Source organism: Cyclopterus lumpus, chromosome 7, assembly GCF_009769545.1.
Source record: "Cyclopterus lumpus isolate fCycLum1 chromosome 7, fCycLum1.pri, whole genome shotgun sequence".
Taxonomy (NCBI): domain Eukaryota; kingdom Metazoa; phylum Chordata; class Actinopteri; order Perciformes; family Cyclopteridae; genus Cyclopterus; species Cyclopterus lumpus.
Genome location: NC_046972.1, coordinates 3,081,894 through 3,108,417, shown reverse-complemented (window position 1 = coordinate 3,108,417; position 26,524 = coordinate 3,081,894). Strand labels below are relative to the sequence as shown.

Sequence of the window (26,524 nt, the reverse complement as noted above, 5' to 3'; positions counted from 1 at the left end):
TCCTAATGTGCAGTGATGACGTGTAGTGTGAAAGTGCTCTGACTAGAAAAGTGATGTACATTTACCAGCTTTATCGATGTGTTTTGATAAAAGAAAATGGTCAAAGGCTTAAAATCAAAAAACAATTTCTCCTTGCAGGACGATAAAAATGCAGAGCAGTCTTTCCCACTCACCGCCAACCATAGCTGTTGGGACCGGGTGAGGAGGAGAGGACAAGAGAGCGAAGGAGAGGAGCGACTGAAGCAGAGAGAGAAAGAGAGAAGGAAGGTTCAGGGACAAAACGAAGGACGAGTAGTATTTCAACAGGTAAGCAGTTTGCCGAGAGGATAGCGTGTGTTTGATGCTGCCACACACTTTGAATCAGTTGGCTTCAAAGCATATACTTTCTGCCCCACCGCAGATTTCGGCGTAACCTCGATGTCCCCGCTGGGTCCTCGGCGCATTCTGTGAGCCGCCGAGCGCCGTCTTGTCCCACCCCCCACCCCCCAGCATCCCCCCCACGTGCACACAACTTCCCACGTTGAGCCCGCCAGGCCGGGGAGCCACGGGTGAACTTTCATGGCAGCGGCACTCTAGGGCTGCCATGGCAGCTGCTGCCGCCGATGCCTCACACCCTATTACCGCACTGACGCCGGAGGAAGAGGGACGACGGACCGCCGCCAAGCTGTTCGGGAGCACCGCCCCGCTGCCGCGGATCGAACGAGAGAGAGAGCGAGAGAGGGGGAAAGAGAGCGAGTGGGAGAGGGGGGCCGAAGGAGAAGGGAAAGTGAGAGGGAGCGAGTGTTTGGTGTGCGGGGCCCTGTTCGCCTCACAGGAGAAGCTCCAGCTCCACGCCTTGGGTCACGCAGGAGAGAAACCCTTCCACTGCTCACAGCCACACTGTCACAAGGCCTTCAGCTCCAAATACAAACTCTTAAGGTACCCACAGTCAGCTTAGTAAACGGTTCACTTTATAAGGTGTTGAAATACCTTTGTTTTTTCCCACCAAGTGGCTAAAACCTGCACTTGAGGCCGTCATGTTTTAAGAAACTTGGGCGAGAGAACAAAAAAAAACATTGTGTTAGCTATTGACAGTCGCTCTGCTATTTATTTAACTATTAACTATATTTAACTCAAAATAGCTCCCTTGAAAACTCGACGGATGGTACCAAAAAAAAGCAGCCGCACGATCCACAACTTTTGCTCATGGAAAAGCAATAAAAAGAGGAGAGCCATGCTGAACCATGCAGTTTCATAACTCATTCAATTCAATTCAATTCAGTTTATTTTGTATAGCCCAATATCACAAATTACAAATTTGCCTCAGAGGGCTTTACAATCTGTACACATACGACATCCCTGTCCCAGGACCTCACATCGGATCAGGAAAAACTCCCCAAAAATAACCTAACACATCAACACACTAAGATGTTTGAAATCCTGTGAATCACAGGAAGTGGTTCCAAAACCCACTGTGACTCGTGTATGTTTGTAAGGACACAAGGACTGAGAGGAATCCATGCCTCACTTTAGCTTTCTGACCGACTGCATAATAAATGTGACAATAAGACAAGGATTGCGTAACACCCCTTTTTCCTGTGCTCCTTTACAGACATATGGCCACGCATTCTCCACAGAAGACCCATCAGTGTTCATTCTGTGAGAAAATGTTCCACCGCAAAGACCACCTGAAGAACCACCTGCAGACCCACGACCCCAACAAGGAGGCCTTCAAGTGTGAGGAGTGCGGGAAGCACTACAACACCAAGCTGGGATACAAGCGCCATGTGGCCATGCACTCGGCCACGTCGGGGGATCTCACCTGCAAAGTGTGCATGCAGAGCTACGAGAGCACGCCGGTGCTCTTGGAGCACCTCAAGACCCACTCCGGGAAGTCTTCGGGCGGCGCCAAGGAGAAAAAGCACCCGTGCGACCACTGTGACCGTCGGTTCTACACGCGCAAGGATGTGAGACGGCACATGGTGGTCCACACGGGTCGAAAGGACTTCCTCTGCCAGTATTGTGCCCAGCGCTTTGGCAGGAAGGACCACCTGACACGCCACGTGAAGAAGAGCCACTCGCAGGAGCTGCTGAGGATCAAGACGGAGCCTCCGGATATGTTGGGTCTCTTAGCGTCCGGGTCACCACCTTGCTCTGTGAAGGAGGAGCTCAGCCCCATGATGTGCGGCATGGGTCCCAACAAAGACCCCATGATGGGCAAACCGTTCCCCAGCGGGGCCCCTTTTTCGATGGGCATGTACAACCCTCACCATCTCCAGGCCATGTCTAATTCTGGGGTGGGTCACCCGCACCCGTCCCTGATGCCCAGTCCCTTGTCTGCAGCTATGGGCATGGGCTGCCACATGGAATCCCCTGGACCTATTCACCCACGCTCTCATCACCACCACCACCACCACCACCATCACCACCACCACCATTCCCCTCCGCTGCCCACACACCACCAGTCTCCGGCTCCCCAGCAGCAGCACCAGCCCCAGCCAACCCACAAATACCAGCTGGGATCTACCTCATACCTGCTGGACAAGCCCTTGAAAGTGGAGATGGAGAGCTTCCTCATGGATCTGCAGAGTGGCTCGCCAGGCCCGGTTCCCTCTGCAGATCCACATGCTGCTGCCTCACCCACCAAGGACAGACTGGAGCCCACCTCGGGCCTGGTGGATGAGCTTTGTGGGGATCATCTCCTGTCCAAGAGCCCTGCGGTGATCGCGGAGTCTCTGTGTGCTGCTAACATGGACTTCTCCCACCTGCTGGGCTTCCTGCCCCTCAACCTGCCCCCCTACAGTACGCCCATGAGCACGGGAGGGCTGGTGATGGGCTACACCTCATCTGCGACCCCCTCCTCTTCCTCCTCCTCCTCCTCTTCATCTCTTCACGCCGCCGAGCCCCACGCCGCGGCAGTCGCCGCGTCACCTTATACCTCTTTGCAACCGCAACCTCAGGAGCAGCACTGCTCCAGCGGGGGTCTGGGTCTGGGCCCCCTGCACCCCCACCCACCAGTGTTCAGCTCCAGCCTTAGCACCACCACGCTGCCTCGCTTCCACCAGGCCTTTCAGTGAGAGAGCCGGTCCTCGGCCCAGCCAGGACGGCCTCCGCGCCAGCCCCAGCTCAGCTCAGTGTGGATATTTTGGGCTGGGGTTCCTTACAGGGTCTGTTGAAGAAGTTAGAGAGAGAAGAATAAAAAAAATGAACACATTGGAGCCTTAAATGAAAGTGCACAAAAGCTTTTGATTTAGCCTTAAAAGGAAGTTAGACTTCTGAGAGCAAAAATGGAAAAGGTGAGAAAAGAAGTTGCAGCAGCTTTTATTTGGGCTTCCCCCCCCCCCCCCCCCCCCCCCCCCCCCCCCCCCCCCCCCCCCCCCCCCCCCCCCCCCCCCCCCCCCCCCCCCCCCCCCCCCCCCCCCCCCCCCCCCCCCCCCCCCCCCCCCCCCCCCCCCCCCCCCCCCCCCCCCCCCCCCCCCCCCCCCCCCTATCCTATAGTTATAACAATGTATTAACCCATCCTTTTTTATTTCCATTTATCCCCCTTACATCCCATATTTAGTAGTATAGAGGGCAGGATCAGTAGGCCAAAAGGCATGGTACTGCATACTTTAAGTAATAATATAAAATAAAAAAAAATCTAAGATCATTTTTAGTGAAGATTATCTTGTCTTGTTGTGACCCAGAAAAAAAAATATAGTTTGAAGTGGATATTTTGTTTGACTTTATTTTTATTTTCCAAATGTAAGAACGTGGTAGAACGTGTCTCCCCTTTGAGTTTTGAATCACCCACTCTAATAACCTGATCAGTACTGAGGGTCTCCCCTCTTTTGTTGTCAGTGAAGGAACAAAGAGACATCGAGTCAACCGCAGCTCTTTAAAATACTCAAAAGCCCCCTCTGCCTCTGATTAAAAACATTAAAAAAGTGCTCTTTAAATGAGAAGAAAATTAGATGGATGCCCCCATAATTTGTCTTTGAACTGTAGTTGATGTGCTCCCAGAGTCAGGTCAGCTAGAATGAAGCTCACTTAAATGAAAAACAGACTCTTGATAAGAGGCCCGTTTGCTGCCAAACACACACGGCCACCCATTGTTCAGGAAAAGGAAAAAGAAAAGTGAGTGAACGTGTGTGAGTTGGTTGAAAATGATGGAATATCAGGCTGGCTTTTTTTGGTTGTTTTTACTGTCCTGAAAGAGAAGCACTTTTTTTTTTTTTTTTTTTTTTTTAGAATACTTTTTTAGCAGAAGGCACTTGACCTTTAGAATTCTCCTAGAAACCTTTTGTCTCCATCCTCGTGACTTCTAGAGGTTCTCAGAGACTTCCCCCCTCACTCTACTTCCTTCACCTGTCCGCCCTCTAACAGTTATCTTTTAAAGTTCCATCGAGCTGTATAATGATAATTACTTGGCTGCCCAACATATCTAAAATATATATATATATATATGTGTGTATATATATATATATATATATATATATATATATATATATTTATATATATGTTTTTGGAACAAACATCTTTAGGAAGTCTTTAAAACAAAGATGCATCATCATGGTAAGGATGAACCCTGACATATGTGAATGGCAAAAAAAGAAAAAAGAAAAAAAAAGATTTCAGTGACAGATGAGTAAAAATGTGTTAAAGAATGTTATTGCAGTGTACGAAAATATCTCAAAAATGAATATTATTATTGCTTTTTATCTCGGTAAGGTGTATTTTAGGTAGACGTATTAAAACTTAAGTGATGATGTTTTTTGATGTCTGGCAGGTTTACATTTGTGTGTATCTTGCATTTTTGATCAAACAAACGGATGAAGTATTAGCTTTTCCCCCTCAAGCTTCTGTCTGTCCTATCCCATCTTTACCTTTACATGTGCTTGAGTTAGAGTAGCGGAATCAGAACCGTGGATGGGAAGTGTCTCTAGAAGGCCTTAATAATCAATTAGGATTTGAACTAGATAGATTGTTGGGATGCTGACGTGGATGGCCTAGCACTCTAAGGTGGGTTACATAACCCCTGTGCTGTGATGAAAGAGCACAGCAATCAGAGTTGTGGATCCTTTGTAACCAATTCACCACCAGCCTATTAGAAAACCTGAGCCCAAAGTTAACCGAAGCGTCAAAGGGAAACAGGTGCTCTCCAGCTAACGTTCTGTCCGCGGGACGACCAACGCAACCGGCCTCCCCGTGACTCCCCGTGACTCCCCGTGACTCGAGCCTCGCCCTACAAGAAGCGCCTTGAATACCGCCGCCGAGCCCCCCTCACACCCCCACAATCACCATTTAAGTGTCGAGTGAAAACGAAGAAGAAGAAAAAAACGGGAGCACATAAAAACAAAAAAAATCTATAATACATGTTGCTGCTTTTAGCTACGGTTGCTGATGGACGACAACTGTAGACCACTAGAACATTTCGATCAATTTATTTTTTATTTTCTTGCAAGATGGACCGCGAGCTGAAAAACATGCACAAACCGAACCGACAAAGTGTTCATCATCCCCGGGCCCCTTCCCCTCTGTCCTCCTCCTCCTCCTCCTCCTCTCTCAGCTGCTTCGTAGAGTCAAAGGGTCTGAAAAACACGGCGGTACCCGGGAGAACGCAGTCACTGAATTCCCCGGCTTTGACAGTCAAAGCACAGGGGGGAGGGACACATGACTGACTGCACACCTTGGAGGTATCGCTCAGTCATATTTGTTTTGTTTGTCGTCATATGATATATTATTTTCTGTTTGTATAAAACAGGACCTCGAAAAACAACACAACACATCACCTCATTTTTGTTTGTTTTTCTTTTTTTTTTTCTTACCAAAACCTGGGGAGAAGAAACTAAATTTTTGCACAATTGCTTGTTACAAAATGCTCCTTGTGGTACCCGATTCAGCGACCCCAGGGTACGGGACCCCAGGGTACGGGGACCCAGGGTACGGGACCCCAGGGCCGGACAGCTCATGGCCGGGAAAAGCTGTTAAATCATCATAACTAGACAGCTAAAATCCTATATTTTGTAATCCAAGTTCTGAACTAATTTGAATAGTATTTTATTAGTCTCCCCTCTAGAAAAACATGTTATTTTTAAATAGAGGCTCTTGTAAAATGATCAAACTTTTTCTTTTATTGATCCTAAACAAATTAGATGTCGGCAACTTTCTGAAAGTGTAGTATTACATATGATGATATATACATGATATATTAAATAAAAATAATTATAATTTGTTGTTTATGAGCTTAAAAAAAAGAAGAAAAAAGTTTTTAAAGAAAAACCCTCTTGGCTTTAGCCACATTTGTAGCAATCAAATTGAGCATTTAAATATAAAGCTTTTGGCATGTATTACGTTTGTCCTCCCTGGGTTTCTGTGAGCTAATCTGAATTCTAGCACTTTCAACCTTTAAAAAAAAGTAGTATAGAGGTATAGTAGAGTATTTTTTTTTTCTTTAAAATTTCAGCTTATATGTTTATGTTTAAATGTTGTATTGATCCTGTATATGTATGTGCCATTAGTTTGATGTGTAGACCTTTGTGTATTTCTCTTCTCCAAAAGAATAACAGTATTTTTGATAGACTTTTCACTAATATCCTAAATAGAAGCCCCCTGCCCCTCCTCCTTTTGAACCCTTTATTTTCTTTTGTTTTGGGGTAACCAGCTCTCTCTTTCTCTCTCTCTCTCATGAATCTATCTAATCAAATTTAATCTACAGCCAAGCGCTTGAAGAGAACAGCAACAACATAGCTGTCATCATTCTGAGGTCTGGGACACGAGGCCGCTGTCAGTCGAGTGTCAAAGCCACAACCTGACCACAGCCTGCCAGAGAACCATCTGCGTGCCATATTTAGACCATGTAACTGAAAAAAAAAATTAATAAAGAATGAAGTCAGGGTGACCCCAAAACTTAGCACTTAAAGCTTACAGCCCCTGAACTGCTTGACCCGGTCAAAAGGACCAACTATATGCTGATGATGACATGTTTTACTAGAATAACAGTTAGTAGCGAAGTTGGTGGCTATCACACGTGGCGTTGAAATAGGTCAAAGTAAAAAGTAGAATCACTTTTAGATATTTTAGTGAAAAACATGAAGGTCGTACTTGTAGCTGTGAAAGCGATCCATCGCTTGTTGTCCTGGCTGAGCTCATATCAGTGTCTTCATAGTGGGATCATTCTGGGAAAAATGAGCCTGTCACTGGTTTCATACACCGATCGGTACGGAGGCCCATTGGCGCTAAAACAAACAAAAATCTACCCATGGTTAATTAAATGTTTGACTTAAAGTTAAATTGATGATTTACTAAATCAAAATGACTTCAAATGATTGCTTATTAATATTATTATTATTATTATTATTATTATTAATAGGCTACATCCACACCGCTACATTTCCGTTTTTAAAGTTGCGCCTACAGTCCACGGCTCCAGCGTTTTAGAACCCGTAAAACGGAGACGTCTATATTTTAAATTGCGCTTCAAAAAAATAATGTAGCCTTCATAATGTAATTTTTAGATTTTAGATTAAATTTAAAGAAATTGTAGACTTCTACTTCTTAACTACTACTACACCGTGGACATTAATACAAAATATATAAAAATCTGATTTGAGATTCTGACTTACTATGACATCATTTGGACTTTGAACATTTTTGATTTGCCTTCATAATTTGGATTTACTATCCGGCTCCTGTAGTGTTAACCGACACAACAAGGTGACTCCAAACCAGCGCGGCGTGAGACGGCCCGACCCCCGACCTCTGGCGGTGATGCTCTTCTGTTCCTTCACTCGGCTGTAGCTCCATTACCTCGACCTGCACCTACTAGGGATGCACTTATCCTCACCGTTTCTTCTTTACTACTAGGTGCAGAACACACACATTTTAAGGGAATTTGTTCATCAGTTTAACTGATTAGATTTTAATAATGCTCTCTTTTCCTCCCCCTCTTTTCTTTCTTTTTTTTGCTTTTAGTAAAGAACCTGGGTACTGCCTGATGCAGGCGGCATCCACATGTAGTTTTATATATTTCTAGCTTAATGTAAGTCTTGCATTCCAACCTCTTTGTGTATCTCGTTTAGTGACATAGCCCATTTTATTTTTATCACTTGCTATTACAGCCACCTCTGGAATAAAAAGGGTGAAGAAAAAAAAGAAAGAAAGGTGAACAAAAATAGAATATTTTCTTTCACTTACACTATTTTATATAGCATGGAGTTTATCAACTACAGGGAGAATTATATAAATGATGTGCTTCGGAGAAAGAAAGAAAATGAGAAGTATTGCTTTTTTGTTACATATCTCACATGCAATCAGTTGCTGCAATGTAGAAGTGACAGATTTGTATATTGGTTGATCCAAAGAGATGATGAACACAACAACAGAACTATTGACTTATTGTACAGTACAGTGTATCTTTGAGTTGTCATGTGTTATGTTGAAATGATTAAAAGACAAACCAGCGGTTTCATACCCTCTTTGCATTCTACTTTAATTTTTTACTTTGAAGAGTTTCTTCACCATTTTGTTTTTGAACTGTACACCACAACAAAAGTCATAATTTCATTAAGTTATTACATTTGAACCATTTAGTGCTTGGCTAGTTGTTTAGCTAGCTTTCTATTTCCACCGTGCCACCAGTAACGGAACATAAAAAGCACCACTAGTACAGCATGGCCTGGTTAGCACCACTAGAACAGCATGGCCTTGTTAGTACCACTAGAACAGCATGGCCTGGTTAGTACCACTAGAACAGCATGGCCTTGTTAGCACCACTAGTACAGCAGGGCCTGGTTAGCACCACTAGTACAGCAGGACCTGGTTAGCACCACTAGTACAGCATGGCCTGGTTAGCACCACTAGCACAGCATGGCCTGGTTAGCACCACTAGAACAGCATGGCCTGGTTAGCACCACTAGAACAGCATGGCCTGGTTAGCACCACTAGTACAGCATGGCCTGGTTAGCACCACTAGAACAGTATGGCCTGGTTAGCACCACTAGTACAGCATGGCCTGGTTAGCACCACTAGCACAGCATGGCCTGGTTAGCACCACTAGAACAGCATGGCCTGGTTAGCACCACTAGAACAGCATGGCCTGGTTAGTACCACTAGAACAGCATGGCCTTGTTAGCACCACTAGTACAGCAGGGCCTGGTTAGCACCACTAGTACAGCAGGACCTGGTTAGCACCACTAGTACAGCATGGCCTGGTTAGCACCACTAGAACAGCATGGCCTGGTTAGTACCACTAGAACAGCATGGCCTGGTTAGTACCACTAGAACAGCATAGCCTTGTTAGCACCACTAGTACAGCAGGGCCTGGTTAGCACCACTAGTACAGCAGGACCTGGTTAGCACCACTAGTACAGCATGGCCTGGTTAGCACCACTAGCACAGCATGGCCTGGTTAGCACCACTAGAACAGCATGGCCTGGTTAGCACCACTAGAACAGCATGGCCTGGTTAGCACCACTAGTACAGCATGGCCTGGTTAGCACCACTAGAACAGTATGGCCTGGTTAGCACCACTAGTACAGCATGGCCTGGTTAGCACCACTAGCACAGCATGGCCTGGTTAGCACCACTAGAACAGCATGGCCTGGTTAGCACCACTAGAACAGCATGGCCTGGTTAGTACCACTAGAACAGCATGGCCTTGTTAGCACCACTAGTACAGCAGGGCCTGGTTAGCACCACTAGTACAGCATGGCCTGGTTAGCACCACTAGCACAGCATGGCCTGGTTAGCACCACTAGAACAGCATGGCCTGGTTAGCACCACTAGTACAGCATGGCCTGGTTAGTACCACTAGAACAGCATGGCCTTGTTAGCACCACTAGTACAGCAGGACCTGGTTAGCACCACTAGTACAGCATGGCCTGGTTAGCACCACTAGCACAGCATGGCCTGGTTAGCACCACTAGTACAGCATGGCCTGGTTAGCACCACTAGAACAGTATGGCCTGGTTAGCACCACTAGAACAGCATGGCCTGGTTAGCACCACTAGAACAGCATGGCCTGGTTACGCTACATTAAAACATAGCCAAACTACCGTTCTTAAATGACCGTTTATAATAGCTGAACCCCCAGTTGCTTCACTGCAGCCCATTGTTCCTTAATAACTAAGGATGGGTCAAATGCAGAGAAGAATTTCCCCACTGTGGGATCAAAAAAGGATACGTTATCATTATTAATATTATCAATAGCCTATGCTAATCGCTAATGATAGTATGCTGTCCATATATAGAACAATATTGCTGCGATAATGGTTAGAGTAGAGTGCTATAAAGCGACTGTTATGGTGGAAAAAAATATATGAATTCAAACATTTGTGATTTTGATACGTGTATGTTAGCGGTTAGCATTAGCGCCAGCAATTAGATTAGAATAAGCGATTCACAGGAAGGTAAGGGCCACTCTCCATTAAACACTCCCACAGAGACAGGAGAGGTTGGTTTTACGTGAGGGGGCGGAGCCTGTTGCGAAAGCTGCTTCTATAGAGATGCGTAATTGTGAATTAGTTGTGGTTATGGTCAGGACAGTCCATTGGTCAGGGCGTAGGAGCTGAATTAATCAGGCTCCAGGGAACCGAGCAGGAAGTGACGCCTGGCCAATCGCGCTGAAACGTTACGCAGGGCGGCCGGATTTATAATAACGCTGCAGATACACTTCAGAACCGAGAGTTGGTTTTCTGGAACTGTGTCACATGGGTTTCACCAAGGCTCCGCCCCCTTTAGGAGACTTGAGGCAGGTGTCCGAGTCATGAACACAGAATATGACCGATTCTTTTGCTCCCCAGTCAAAGTAACCATTCAATGGCTTTTTTTGTGTGACAAATCTGATACAGAAAGGGTGTATTATTACCAAATCTCTATGATTCACATATTTGAATTGAAATAACGAAAATGTACAACAATTAAATAAAAAGATTAACATGCCATCCCAGAATATCGCAGGACTAGCCGACTAATGGCTTGTTCCCGTGGGTGTCTAATCCTCGTACTGGACCAGGGTCTGGATTATGTCTCAGAGACCTGCACCAGTAAGCCTGCGTCGCACAGTGTCAAGACTACCATAATTATAGTACTAACCTATACTTACATCAACTGAGCTGACTCTCACACATACACTTATGGGAAGCCACCAGTGGCATAACTCAAGAATAGAAACTCTTCTGGTTTTGTAGAATCTTCTTACGAGGAACCTGGAGAGCTCGTAAGAAACCTAATTAAATAAAAGTGGTGGACCGAGACGCCACAACAGACAGGAACCAACCGCACGCACGCACGCACGCACGCACGCACGCACGCACACACACACACACACACACACACACACACACACACACACACACACACACACACACACACACACACACACACACACACACACACACACACACACACACACACACACACACACACACACACACACACACACACACACACACACACACACACACACACACACACACACACACACACACACAGTTTGGTTCGTCGGTTCTGGGCTACCGAGAAAACGTGGCGGTGCAACACGGTCGACTACGGGAAAAGGACCCGCTCATTCTAAGCTAACGAAAACACGACCAATCTTAGTTTCTGGTGATTATACACCAATGAAAACGTAGTTCTGTATATTCCTTTTCTTGTAATAGATCCCCCGAAACGCTTCACTCTGGGCCCTAAAGGGTTTAGTCCAGAACATTCATAACGGTGGGCGGCAAGAGGCATTCTCGTAAGAACGGTGCAACACAATAGCATCTTTCACTTGACTTCCTGCCTGGTAAATGCCCATGTTTTTTAAATAAACACTTTTTTAAATGGATAGCTATAGGACTACATCATTAAGTTCTGAAAATATGTATTCGTGACTTGAAATAAATTGTGCTCAGGTAGGCGGTAGCTAATTCCTCTTCGACCAGTGCTACCGTTGGTAGTTAACGGTAAATATTCACAAGTTTGAAAAGAATAGTCTGTATCTGCACGAGTAACGCTCAAGGTTGCTTTTGGCCTGAATTGTCTTCTTTTTCTTTTTTAAAGCTATCTGGTCAACACAGTGGAAGCTGATTTTCATATTCACTTTATTGTTGTGTCATTGTACATGTTGTAATTGGACATTCTGTAAAAGAAACAAAGAGAAAAGTAACAGAAACAAGTTCCTCTCAGTCATCATGAGCATCATGCTTTTGGCTAAACCGATGACGGGATCATTACAGAGAGCGCCACAAAACAGCGAAACGCAACAGATACAAAGCAGTCTCCTTTTTCCCCTCTTTTATTATTTACATTGTAAACCTCTCGATCATACATACGCATGCATGACCTGGGCCTTTTTAAAAGTCAGTGTAGAAAAAAAAATCATGTGCACGCCCAACAGCAGGAGAGGGGTCTCGGTGTCAGGGCCTCTGCAACTCTTTGACGTGATACAGAGGGCAGTACAGTAAACAGCTGATGGCATCCGAGTGTCTGATGGGAAATAAATTAAAAGTGGAATGGTCAATACACAATACACGATGCCGATGTTGTGTTGGCTTGATGACATCCAGCCCCCCTGGAGATCCGGGGTCGATCAAAGACCGTGACGGACTGCAATAAATATTCAAACCGAAGAGCCAAGAATGTCCTGCATATTTAATGAAAATGTTTCATCTCGGCTCGTTGGGAGTTCAGTCTTTAAAATATTCTCTTTGGGACTCAAATCCACCGTTCACTGTACTGCGATACTGGAGCAGTGCTCCGCTGGTGGAGAGCAGTTCTGTGCTTGAGAGGTCTTTATAGTCGGGTTAGGCCCCCGTTGACCAGCCTATGTTGTGTTTAAAGGAATACTTTGGCATATTCATTCCCTTTCCCAAGTTAGATGGCAAATATGAAGTGACCCCCAGCAGCCGGTTAGCGTAGCTTAGCATCAAGACGGAACACAGCTCCACTGGCAAGATGCGGTTGCCTTTGGGCTGGATCGCACTCTGTGTTGAAGCTAAGCTGCTAGTTATCATAAACGACAGCGGTATCAATCTTCTCATAACTCGTGGACGGAAAGCCAATATGTGTATTTCCAACACGTCCTCACACCTGCACCGACGAGGTCGTTTGCCACCGACCCATAAAACCATAAACCCATTCAACCCATAAACGACACACATCGCGAGGCGGTCGCAGTTATAAAAGACGTTGGGGAACCGAACTACTTACAAACTAACGACTCACAAAACTATTTGGTTAGGGTTAAGAAAAGATCATGCTTTGGGATGAAATAAGTATGTGACGTAGTTTCTGTCTGCAACTTGGAATAACTAAAAGAGTTGATATGGTTGTCACGTGGGACACGAACACAGATCTCCTGGGTGAAAGTCCTGCGTGTTTGACCCATCAAACTACGACAAACTCCTTTTGTGGACTACACATCAGCGGAATGCCTCGTCTGCTCGTCATAACTGTTACAGCCACTGGGGGGCGCCGTCCAACAAATGGAACAACGGGTGTAGTGAGACGCTTGCACAGACCAACCCAATGGACCATTACGCGGTGAGGATTGCTTGTGTGTTTCCTAGAATGTCAAACTATTCCTTTGTCATGATTATTAAACAATGTTATTTAGATATATTGTTAGATTTAGCTACATTAAAATATGTTGGTCGTCTACGGGAAGCCCTTAACTTAAATTGCTTGTCAAACACATTTAACCAGGTTCCACCCATGCTCTAAATGCAATTTGAAGGTTTTTAGCAGACACATTACTATTTTATCAAACCAAAAATGTCATTTGAAAAGGGGAACATATTTAAACATGAGCTGTAATCCAAGAATACATTATTACTATACAGATCTATTAAGAAAACTGGATTATATTTCAATGCTCTGCAACCCATGACACCCAAGAACCGTCAGAATCATCTACCACTGCCGGTAGAAACACAAAGATCTCATATTATACACAAGAAACATATCACGCATTAGATTCAAACTTAAAAGAAATGAGGCATCACGTCTCAACAGAAATGGTCCTTTGAAACAACTTTTCCCCAACCGCTTTCTTTCCATTGCTGCATAGTTCAGCAGGCACCCAGCACTGCTACGGCTACACTGGTTCATGTACTGGTTCACGTACTGGTTCACGTACGCTTCTGCTGGAAAAGCTTTAAACACATATGTGGGTTGTGGATTTTGAAAAACACAACAAAAACAAAAAAGTTACTCCCACTGGTCATTTCTCCAACTCCAGTGGCTTCACCCACCAGTCCGCTGCTCGAGGGCCCCGGGTTCAGAGTCCCGTTCAGAGCCGCTCTGCATCATCGAGAGCAAATGGACCAACAGTTGGACTTTTACATTAGAGAGCCGTTGTTTCGGGAAGGAGACGTTGTGGTCAGCAAACACCAGGATATGGAAACTGGAGTAAAACTAATAGAACATTTAATTGATCGGTTCTTGTGTTACAATGCAGAACTTCCCAGCATAATTCCCATCCATACGAGTTCAACACAGCAAAGTCAAAACCATAACCACAGTTAGACTCCCCAGGTCCCCCCGCCCCCCATATCTCCAAGGTCTCTGATACTGAACCGAGGTGACGTTTGAAAACAGAGACAATGAAGTAGCTTCGTAGAAGATGATTGAAAGATAAGTTAGACTTGTAACACAAATGAAAAGACAAAACAGAAATGTGCAGAAACCATCGTCTGACGAGCTTTGGCCCACTGTGTTGTGTGCGAGGCGAAGCAGCCGGAGATATTAACCGTCTCCAATCGGAGGATAACCGTCGGGATGGGGGGCGGGGGCGGGGGGGGGGGGGAGAGTAGAAGAAGAGAGGGAGAGGGAGAGGGAGAGGGAGGGACAGAGACAGTTGGCTTAGCTCTGCCACCATGCTGTTCTTCCCCAAGAGGCCAGTGGGTGGGGCTCTTGCGCCATAAAAAAGCCCCCCCCCCTCACGTTCCCTCCACACACAAGTCAGTGCTTGTTGGACATGAAGAATAAAAAATATATACATAAAAAAAAAACTAAAAAAAGTGACCATTTAAAGAAAAAGAAGAAAAAAAAAAAAAAAAAAAGAGACCAGCAGCAACGGTGGCACTTCAGTCTATCTTGACTGCAGCGTAGATTTTCCTGATGAACATGTACGCTGCGTAGAAGCCGATCGTGCCCGTTAGCAGCCAGAAGGACAGCACCATCAGGGCCGTGTAGCCGAAGTACAAGAGGGACGGGATGAACTCCACGATGTCCAGCTGGGGAGAAGTTCAGAGAAGAGCAAAGTTACAGTTTGGTTTGCCAGTCACTTGCATGAAGCTGTTGGACTTGAGATTTTAAAAATGGTAAAGAAATTAAGTACAAAAATCAGCAGCGGGTGTAATATTGTGACTTCTATTTATATTTATGAATACACGCTCCATCAAGCTGCTAATAGAGCTATTTGCTCTCATGCTACAGGTTAAGTCTCTAGCTGGATATTCATAATTTCATCCAAGCGGTTGGCCTGAATGAAAAAAGAAAGCTGGTCTGCAGTTAGTGGATCATTTAGTCCACTAGTTTCACCCCTCACCGCTAAATCCTTTCTATAAAGTCTCTCCACATTCACGCAACGAGGTGCAAGAATCCTTCATCCGGTTGAAATGTAGCGTTCAAAACTAAGTGTATGGCATAAAAACGGGATGAAAAGTCAGTTCATGAAAGCTTCTGGAAACGGACCGTTGCTTTGATTCAAATGACGGATATCATCAGAGTTTAAAACGGTGGGAAACATTTGCGATAATGCGAGTACACAATTCGACTAAATATGGCATTTTAATGCAAAAACGCTACATATCACACCTTTAAATGCAGTCATCTTTCCAACACAATGCAGGGATACCAGTTATTTCAGTAAATCATTCCAATGGCTGCCGCAGTGCGTCCGATTGAAACGCAGCGGGCTTTTTACCTTGTTGATGAAGTAGAAGACGGCGTAAATGAGGACGTAGAACGCCGAGCCTCCCGACACCAGGAAGGTTCTCCACCACCACCGGTAGTCCTGATGGGGAGGAGAAACAAGAGGAAACATTTCCATTTGTTTACAACTCCCCGTCCACTACCGAGGAGGAACTTGAGCCAATCGCTCACACTGAAAATGTGACCTTCTTTTAAGATATTTATTAAGTTGTGAATAATGACCTCAATCCCTTTTTTAATAGTGAGACATGGCGTATATTGTTTATTGCATTGATATATTGGGATCCTATTTTCCTTAACACAATGCTGCTTTAGAACCCACCTTTAGCCCCGTTAGTTTAAATATATTCTATACCAAACAAAAACACTTGTTTACTTATGGCAAGTCATACTGTCAGCTGACCCTAGATGAACTCACCTCAGCACAAAGCTGGAAATAAACCATGACGATGCTGATCTGAGAGCAGGACACCACCAAGATGATGAAGACCAGGAACAGGAAGCCAAAGAGGTAATAGAACTGATTCTCCCAGATGGCCTGTACACACACACACACACACACACACACACACAAACACACTCAAACACACACAACCCCCCACACACACACATATACACATACACACAAAAACACACACACAGACACACACACACACACAGACACACACACACACACACACACACACACACACACACACACACACACACACACCACACACACACACACACACACACACACACACACACACACACACACACACACACACACACACACACACACACACACACACACACACACACACACACACACACGAAAATGATTACATTATAAAAGGTGTGTTCACATGTAATTTGGTAACATTTATTTTTGATGAGAAACTAGTCCAAGAAGGATAGTAAATAGATATTAGCTGTTTACACTAATAATGCATCATTAAAACTACTAATGACCAAATTTGTTTTAATCCATATAAATACAATCTTTTATTTCCATATCATTAAAATTGGGTTTTTATGACAAAAAGAAGAAAATCACAATAAATGACTTTAACAAAGTCAAAGTCTAATGTTTAGAACCTTTGATGGTTTACTGACTTTACCGATCGGGCTTTGAACGGATACATTTAGAGCAGAGCGGCGGCACTCACGCTGAAAATGAAGAAGAGCTCGATGAACATGGCCCCAAACGGCAGAATGCCAGCCATCAGGATTCTAGTGGAAAGAACAGGAAACCCTTTGATCAGAAAAGCCCAAACTCAGAAGGTCCGAACACACGAGACCTCCCAACACAGAGCGCAGCAGCACATTGTGGGATGGTCGCACGCTCACCCGACAAACTTGTTCATGTACCAGCGCTGCTCCGGGACCTGCCGGGGGATCTGGTTGGTGCGCACGGGGTTATCGTACGGCTGTTTGCGGAAGCCAAAGTAGTAGCCCAGGTAGACCAGGGGCATGGAGATGCCGAACCACATACACAGCAGGGCCAGCATTGTGGTGAAGGGGACCTGCAGTGGCGAGAGGAGAGTTGTAGAACATTTCTACCAGGCGCTCAATGGATTTGTCAGCGGTACCAGACGGTGGAAAGCCGGTGGACATCTTTATCCCGCCAACATTTGTTAAAGTGATGCGTCACAAATCTCATTTCAATGTCACTTCTAGAGTGTCTTCACGTTGAAAAGAGTGTACGCAGAATGCCTCCACTTGAACTCACCGCCCCAGAGGAGTGTTCTCCCCAGATGAAACAGTTGAGGATGAAGCCGATTCCAAACACCACGGCGGGATACAAAGTTGCCGTCTACAGGAGAGACAAAAGAAGAAGAAAAGGACACAGCGTCAGCCTCTCTGTTCTACAGTACGGCTTCTTTATTCACCAGAGCAAAACTAAGCAAGCACAGCACTCAAATGACTTACGCAAAATGCTCCTTTCCTCCACCGGTGGCCCTTCAGTGTGCGGTAGAGTCGGCCGGCGAAGTAGCCGCCGAATACGCTGGAGGAGAAACGACCAGATGAACTAAAACATTCCTGAGGCTTTGGGATTTCCTCAGAGAGATGAACGTGGCTCTTACCCCATGAACATGAAGAGAAAGCAAGCAGTGGTCATCAAGGCTCCTCTACTGGATGGAGACAGCATGCCCAACATGGCAACAACTAGGACACACACACACACACAGGAGCACATGGTGGTTAGACTTCATAGAGATGGCAAATAAATAATATTGTGATATTTTTGGGCTTTATTAAACTTGTAGAGCACATTTGATTTAACCCGTTGATGCGTATGACCAGACCAGCGTGATCCTTTAGAGCGAGAACGCAGCGTGTGTGCACGTGACATTTTAGATTCTGGAGAACACGTCTGCCCCGATAGAGTCCGAGTGACACCGAGACACCGGAAACAGGAAGTTGAGGTGATGTCCAGTCTTCCTGAAGCTTGACTGCTGTGTTTCGGCACATTGGAACAGATTCCTGGTGATGTTGCCTTTCAGCAATCGCTTTGCAGAGGGTCGGAGAAGGATGCATTCAAAACAATCAGACGTGGAACTGACCGGACTGTGCTTGGCTCATTTCTGCCGTTTGGCGTTTAACTGGTGAGCTCGACGCAGGATGCATCGTTTCAGATTTTTCAGCTTGTTATCCCAAACATGTTACAGATTGTAACTCGGCTGTTATAAATGTGCTCTCTTCTGCGTGTGTTCAGACGCCGATCATCCGGCTGTTGTCAAGGTGCTGCAGATTTCACAGTTCGCTTCTGCATATTTTGGCTCTTCACATACGTTTTTTTTCTTCTTTTTTTTTTTTAAAGAATAACAACATGCATGAGTGCCCCAGCACCATGAGAACTCTGCTTTGACCCAAATTCACCTCATGCATAAATGATAAAGGAAAAGAACACTGTGGTCTGACTGCACACCGTCGGGATCTCCAGGGAACGGACTGAGGAGCAAACAAACTCACATATGACAATGAGGATCATGCAGAAGAGCTGGATCCCCGAGCCCAGCAGAGAGCTGAGGATCATGGGATACTGAGGAGGCCTGAACACGTCTCCGTGGACATTCTTCCACCCCGACTCCTCCATGGTGTCCTCCTGGTGGGAAAGGAGGAAGAAAATGCGGTCAAGTCATTCCGATCGCTTCAATGTTCTCCAAAAGACATTATACGTGTTCTTTCCCCAAGGACTCGCTAAAACCAAGCAAACGTTTCCTTACGATGTCATCCTCTCTGTTGTAGTTAGCGATGTCCTTCCTCAAGGTCCTGATGATGATCATACTCAGAATACCTGAACGGAGAGAAAAGACAGGAATCTCATCACCTCCCATGCTCTAATCAATCTACAGAGTCTGACATCATACAACAATATGTGTATTTGTATTGAACCGTTTGGTACAGGACATTCAGGGTTCAGTAGGCGGCATCCTTTCGGTACTCCTCGAACAGCTGTTTTAGACGACTAACCGCACACAGGCGAGTTTGGCAGTGCACCGGTTGCTGTCAGGTGGAGCAGCACTGCTGCATGCTAGTCGGGTTTAGCCCGGTTAGCCGTTGTAAATCAGACCGTGTCCAACTTGACAGGGTTAGAGTTGACACTGATGTCGGGTTAAATGTGTGGACGCCCCTCAAACATTTACTTTACGATGGCATCGACAGAATGTTTCCATCAGCGGAAACAAAACTAAAAAAGGGACCGAACGGCGAGTGCTTCCCTTCTCCTGCGGGTCAGACCGTGCCCAGATGACTAATGCTGCAGAGGCAATGGGACCACACTCCATCGGAGGGGATACAGATTCACCTACACGAGTTCACATGTGCATCTAGCCAGTCCGTCGTGCCTGCCTGGTATTTAAAGCGAGCATGAGCTGCAGCCCAGTTCAGGAATCATCAACGGGTCGGAGTCCGATCCGACGGCTTTGGAGTTTGAGGAGCTGCGTCGAGCAGCATGTCAAAGACAGGACATACCGGACAGGAAGAACACGACCACCACGGAGTTGACGATGGAGAACCAGTGGATTTGGACATCGCTCATGGTCAGGTAAGTGTCCCATCGAGACGCCCACTTCACCTCGCTCTCCTGCACAGAGGAGATAAGTGGCTCAGCTGACCTTCCTCCACATGTCCCTAGCTTTGTTTAACCTTTCACCCTAGAAAACTCAAACAGCTGGGGGGGGGGGGAAAGAATACCTGCATTTTATCATCTGACCATGTTGCTTTGCGATGTATAATTGACTTTGTTAACAAACGTATTGAGTGTTACAGACTGGTGGACTGCTCAGTGGGAACTCGTGCTGCAGTCACTGACCTCCCAGTGGACCGAGTAGGTGAAGAGGACCTCGTTCTCCCTGGTCGGGTCAATCTCTTGTGGGGCAGAGCCACTGGCCTCAGGCAAGGTGCACGTCCGGTCCTTTTCCACGGCCTTCAGATCTGAGTTGAAATAAATACAGCGCAAGTATTACAAGAAGGGTTGCTTTACTTTTCTATTTTAATCACCTAAAAAGGTCAGATGAATTACACAAACATACTCAAGCTATTCGACAAGAGCATATTGACACCTACCCTCGACTTTTACACTTTGGGGTATGACCTCAAATCGCACGACCCTGTAGTTGTGGACTTCCCCTTGCTCCAGCTGCTCTCTGTGGAAGTACAGGATGAAGGACAGGTGGTTGTGCAGATAAAACTGTGGGGGAGAAGAGAAAAGACAAACATTAGTTTTACAAGCATGTATATTTATATACTAGGGTTGGGCAATATTGAGATTCTTCAACGCCCAGAAATGGCACCATGTAAGCGTTATTTCTCACAAGTACATGCTGCACAAAAGCAGACATATGCTATCATTCTATTACTGAGGGGTTGAGGGGGTATATGCAGGGAGAAAGAGAGAGTCTGAATATATTCCAAACAGACCATTATCGTGGCCAATCAATATCGCGTTGAACGGTGATCTTATCGCCCAACACTAACACGTATGTACGCACTGTGGGCCTCTCTCACTTCTTGATTTGTGCCTAGAGGGGTTAGGGCTACACCACCTTTGCGAGAGTTTTTTCAGCCCCCTTGACAAATAAAAGAGGTGTGACGTAAATCACGGCGACTCCTTTGGTTTAATGCCCGTTGCCTCGACGAGGAAAGGAATCCAGGCTGTACAAACCAACGGCCTGATGAGTCGGGGTGCGGAGATACGATGTCATATCTACCTTGTTGCCGTCGACGAAGCCCAGCCGGTAGCCGTGCTCAAACTGGACGTCTTTCGACGCGTCCTTCTTCTGCTCCTCCTCCACTGCTGCCTCTCTGTTGGGGTAGAACTCCAACCGGGTGGCAACTGGCAGGTTATCTGCAATACTGAAAGGCACAGGGGAGGTGTTCAATTAGCATTGCAAATACTACTACAAATTATTAAACATACTGTATGTTTGACAACAGATAAAAATGTTTTTCAGACAAATTACAAGAAGAGGAATTGCTTCAATCAATATGTTAGACTTTTAGAGTCACTGAAGAAAAGATATTACTCAATTACAAGACAGTAATGCGTATTCCTCGTGGCAATAGGTCAACAACAGCAACATTCTGAGGGATTCCCCTGGAAACAACAGTCAGGAAAGGATGCTCACAGGTGCACATAATACTCCTCCTGGACTCGCTCAGCCACCAGCTTGCTCTCTTCTATGCTGAGCTTTTTCTTGTTGCATACCATCTCACATTTCCTATCCTTGTTCATCTCGACATTGTAGAGGGTGTTCACAATACGGTCCCCACGTAATACCTCACCTGCAATCATTGTAAAAGAGGAACACATATGAAACACAGTTATATTTTATACAGCAAAGACAAGTGCAAGATGGCATTGCTTGTCCCACTCACCCAGGTTCTCTCCCTTGTAGAAGACAGAGTCTGGCTTACAGAAAGGTAGGGAGTAGTACTCATAAGGAAGCTGCGTGCGAGAACTGGTCAGCTTCACTGCCTGGAAGACAAATGATGTGACTGACGGACAGCATCACAGATACAGTGTTATGCAAGACTACACTGACCGCAAAGTGGACTTTGGGTGTGGGCTTCCTTTTCATAATATATGTGAATATCTTTGTGAACATATACCTATTGACATAGGGATATGGACCCCTTCTCTCTCTCTCTCTCACACTCTCACACACACGCACACACACACACACGCACACGCACACGCACACGATTTGGGCAAAACAAACTCTGGTGTGTTTGACCGTTACGTTTGTTGAGGCTAAAGTAGACCAAACAGAAGTAGTGGTGGTGATGATATTTGATTGGATGCTGGTCAGGGAACAGCTACTCTGTGTGTGGGAGGATCACCTAGTGGAACCCCCGCCCCCCCCCCGGTGCTGGCTGACCCTCGCTGGGCCCCCGTTTCCTCCGTGGCCATACACCATGACCGTCCCGAGGTCAGCTTGGTGAGACCCAGGCCGGGTTGTTCACGAGTGCGGCCGTGAGCTTTGAGGAACTTCTTTAAGCGCCCTCTCTCCCTGCGGGGAGGGACGGGACCCCCTGCCTCCTAGAGCGACTATGTTTTAATTGTTACCTAGAGCACAAAGTTCTACCTCAATTTTGCCTCTTTAAAGCCTTGACAAATTTCTGGTGGATGGAAGATTTGACTCTTTCAGAGGCAGCCCTTTAACATGCTTTGGTTATTTTTACTGATCAATTAGAGCAAATAGGAGTTAGAACTAAAGTTATGTGCATGTGTGCAAATCCACGTGTGTGGAAGGCGGACACTATCCACAAAGAAAGGCCACAGTTTGGTTCAGAACCGAGGCCTTTAGGATGTAAGGCAATGGTGCCTTAAAAACTGAACAAACGTTCCACAATGTTTCTGCTCATTCGTGAAATGTTTCAGTCTTACCTTAAGATCTACCGTGTCCCCCTCGTGGAAGTCCCGGGGAGCGACGCCGGGAACATAGAAGGGCCGGACAATGGGCGACAAGGACAACAGCAGCAAGGCCAACCACGTCTCCTGCAAAATCAGACGCCAGCAAATACTTCACCACACTTACACTACGTAATATGTGTGTTATGAGATTGGACAGCGACAGAACGTTCCAGATTGAGAGAAGCGGCGATCGATTGACTGCCGATCAAAGAGGTTTTCAGCTGATTGGCAGCCACATTAACACACGTGACACATGACAGTTTTACGTCGTGCGCACACACACACACACACACACACACACACACACACACACACACACACACACACACACACACACACACACACACACACACACACACACACACACACACACACACACACACACACACACACACACACACACACACACACACACACACACACACACACACACACACACACACACACACACACACACCAGCTGGTCACTCATCTGTCAGCATGGAGCTAATCCACCGACATTAACGGAGGTTGCATTGACCTGATTATGGAACATTCAAGCTCTACTCAGTAAAATTGAGTATATGTTCAAATGTAATCTTCTAAAATGTAGTTTTTGGTGAGAAACGTTTATAAATACAGTTTGAAGAAGCTGTATTCACAGCAACATAAATTAGATATCATAAAGGAAATGTCATAATCCAGAACCTTGCTGTCAATTACAGTTCTGAGACAGAAAATCTCAAATCGCCAAGCTAGACATAAAAAAATAAAAATAAAAATTTGGAATTGACCAAGAAAATTGCAATCAGTGCATATCTATTCTAAACAGTACTGACAAGATAACTTCTATTTTCATCGTCATTGCAATATGCACATCACAACAGACTGCGTGAAACACGAGGAATAAGAAAAAACATTTTATTTAAGGATGTTTAACGGAACCCGGTATTAAATAGAGGACCAGAGTAATATCACAGTAACAGGTGTGTCGGGACGGGAGAGGAGCCCTCTCCCACACACACCCACCTAAGTCAGCAAACAGATGAGGAAGGCAGTGATGAAGAGGTGAAACATGTAGAAAAAGCTATATTTGTTCATCTGCTCAGTCCACCACTGCAATTGTACACAAGCATTGCCGCTTAGTGAAGGCTTAAGTTTCCTCCAGGAAGCGGCGTACGTGTCCGGTGCTCCTATTGATGAAGGGTGGAACAGAAGAAGTGAAGAAGTGAAGCCGTGATGCGCTGTTGTCGACAAGGTTGTTGCCCTTTCGGTGAAGTCAATGGAGCCTGAGTGTTTTTATTTGATCGCCTTCTCAAAGCAGCGACGCAGCGTAACCCTCGGCTCCACGAGCGAAAGCAAAGGATGTCCGCATGACTGTTCTCCATTATTTCCCAACAACGCTTAGGAATACGATTTATTTGATTGACTTGTTAGATTTGATTCCAGTGAGATATTAACGAGTTTTTTTAGAGTGACTCTGCTGTGATTATTAACATGACTGTTTCTGCTCTACAAACGACATTTAGCCTTGGTTTATTCTGAATTCTTAAGAAAATGTACAGCTAATACGCACACTTCTTTCCCGTTTTTGTCAAGCCATCGCAATATGGAACATAGTTGTCGTGCCTTGCAGATTTTCCTTCCATTGTGCAGGCCTATCTCTAAACATAAACTTGTTTTATCATGCCATATACAATACACAATGTCAAAATAATGTACATTTTTTTCAAGAGGCAGAGCCCATGCTGAGCTTCAAGTTATAAGAGGCCGAGTGGAATGGCCGTTGCCGTGCACCAATAACAGGGAGCTTCAATTGTCTTTCAAGAAAACCCTTCAGGCAAAACAAACCTGATATTATATACAAAAATTATTATTATTATGATGTCAATGCACACAGAAATGGAATCTGTGACAGGCAACGCCTCACCTGCTAAAGTTATTTTTTGCACAATGGCAACATCAACGAGCATGACACATTCTGGCAGTTAAGGAATGCCTTGCTTTCCTCTGACACTAAACCAACTACAACATTTCAGTGACTATCCAAGGATGCACTTTGCCTGGCCAAATGGATAAAGGCATAGTCCATTATTTGGACAGTAATGGCAGGGGGAGGGGGTGATCCCTTTAAGTCAATAGACAACAGCTATCTTATCTAAAGAATGCCAATAAAATGACTACATCAAGTCACAGCAACATTCCCAACAATTCAAAGACTGGCACAATCGGGGATGGATTTATGAATATTAGTTAAAGTATGGTACTTTTCTTTGAAGGAGAAAACAACAACGATGGCACAGCTGTAAATCTGACAGATCCTCAGTCCTACATGCCTGTGGACACCGAGCAGGCTACAGGGTGCCACATCTGAGATGACAGACACACTCTGTGCATACAACTGTTGCCCGGGTGATTCTGCAGTGGCAGCTTGATGCCACAGTAAACCTCTGAAGTGGCTACTGGAGCACGAGAACTGATACCAGGGGAGGGAAAGCCTCAAAGACAAAATAAACCATAGGAACACAAAAAATGCCCTTCTCGATCCCACACGCCAATGGCAGCAGGCCCCCATGGAAGGGTACCGGCCTGGACTGGAGGGGCAGGGTATCGAACCCACAGCCGCCTCATGCAACTTGACAGAGCCTCAGCTGTTGTGCATAGAGACAAACTAACGTCCAAGAGTCCCTACTGTGATGGCTGGCAAGGGTTCCCTAAATCGCGGAGGAGTAACGTTAAGTGGTGTGTGTGTTTGTGCGTGGGGGGACATCATTATTTTATCATTAAGAAATATGGTTTCGTTTTAACATTAGTTTTAGTATATTTTCTACTGTTTAATGTGGGGGGAAAAGACTACTACTGATTGTGCGAGCCAATGCTGGGAGCGCAGTGCATTGTACAGGCATCGGGAGTTTATGGTACGGTAGTGGAGGAAGTTAGCAAGCGTGGCTTGCGACACACAGGCGACATGTAGGTTATCGGACGGCAGCGGCACAGCCGGTGACTGCAGACGGTCTCAGTTCACGCGGCGTCGGTCGTCTTGCCGTCTCCCGGCGCCGTGAACTTACGGCGACAACAAGCGCAGACTGCCGCGGTCCGGCGGAGTCGCTAACGGCTAACGCCGAGCCAAAGTTCGGCCAGCTGATTTCTCGAGGCTGTAACGGCGAATGACAGCCCGACAACCGGATGCGTGGAGATGTATCCCCCGTCAGCAGAGTTTCGTGTATCCCACAAATGACACACATCGTTGTTTGTTTGGTTAGTTTTTTTTGGTTAGCGACAGCTCATTGACAGTCACGCTAGGCAACGTTCAAGGTAGCTAACGTTAGCTCACTCCAGCAAGCAGTTAGCTACATTGCCAACATCCAAACAGCCTCGAACTCAAGGAAGTCCGGACCGAAAGTCAACGTTAAAACGGCGTTTATCGACCGGGGAAGACGTCTACTCTCACGCAATAGCAGCGCTGCGTCTGAGCTCATTTAAAAAGACAGTATGAGCGAGGCGTAGTTTGAAGAAAAAGAGTTCGCTTTTCCACTTACCATAGCCGCGGCCGCCATTTTGAATACGTGTCATTAGTGACGTTGCGGAAGTGCTCTGTGATTTTTTTCGATTCATACATTAGTTTTTTATTTGACACACCCATACCATAGTTCAGATGAGCGAGATCTGAACCAGAGGAATGAGACTAACCCACTTCTAGGAATGAATAGTACTTCCTTTAACAAAGCGTTTACAGGAGTTAGTCCATCGTCTTTGGAAATCATG

The 26,524-nt window shown here is 45.7% G+C and overlaps 2 protein-coding genes across 3 annotated transcripts in view; one reads left to right on the top strand and one right to left on the bottom strand.

Annotated features, from left to right (window-relative positions):
- plagl2 (pleiomorphic adenoma gene-like 2) overlaps positions 1-3,319 on the top strand; it is a 29,406-nt gene extending 26,087 nt beyond the window's left edge. For both annotated transcript variants that reach the window (XM_034537856.1, XM_034537857.1), the window contains exons 2-4: positions 139-306; positions 401-918; positions 1,592-3,319. In XM_034537856.1, coding sequence (XP_034393747.1) covers positions 584-918; positions 1,592-3,056 — 1,800 coding nt within the window. In that variant the 5' untranslated portion in view covers positions 139-306; positions 401-583 and the 3' untranslated portion in view covers positions 3,057-3,319. The remainder of the gene's footprint in view (positions 1-138; positions 307-400; positions 919-1,591) is intronic.
- An 8,708-nt stretch (positions 3,320-12,027) lies between these two features.
- On the bottom strand, positions 12,028-26,365 carry tm9sf4 (transmembrane 9 superfamily protein member 4). Its single transcript, XM_034536267.1, has 18 exons — positions 26,299-26,365; positions 22,754-22,864; positions 21,742-21,841; positions 21,492-21,648; positions 21,075-21,219; positions 20,431-20,554; positions 20,177-20,298; positions 19,837-19,948; positions 19,089-19,159; positions 18,835-18,967; positions 17,946-18,027; positions 17,791-17,866; positions 17,591-17,674; positions 17,209-17,384; positions 17,028-17,091; positions 16,298-16,417; positions 15,872-15,961; positions 12,028-15,179 (listed from the first exon to the last, which is right to left on the bottom strand). Exons 1-18 carry the CDS (start codon positions 26,314-26,316, stop codon positions 15,030-15,032), a joined length of 1,935 nt encoding a protein of 644 aa, XP_034392158.1. The 5' UTR covers positions 26,317-26,365; the 3' UTR covers positions 12,028-15,029.
- Positions 26,366-26,524: the final 159 nt, after the last annotated feature.

Bases quoted from the DNA above. Each gene is read 5' to 3' on its own strand.
- tm9sf4 (XM_034536267.1), bottom strand. The intron at 20,299-20,430 runs GTAGGTGTCAAT...ATTTCAACTCAG, and splicing joins CCAAAGTGTAAAAGTCGAGG to ATCTGAAGGCCGTGGAAAAG. The intron at 17,385-17,590 runs GTGAGTTCAAGT...TCGCCACTGCAG, and splicing joins GAGAACACTCCTCTGGGGCG to GTCCCCTTCACCACAATGCT.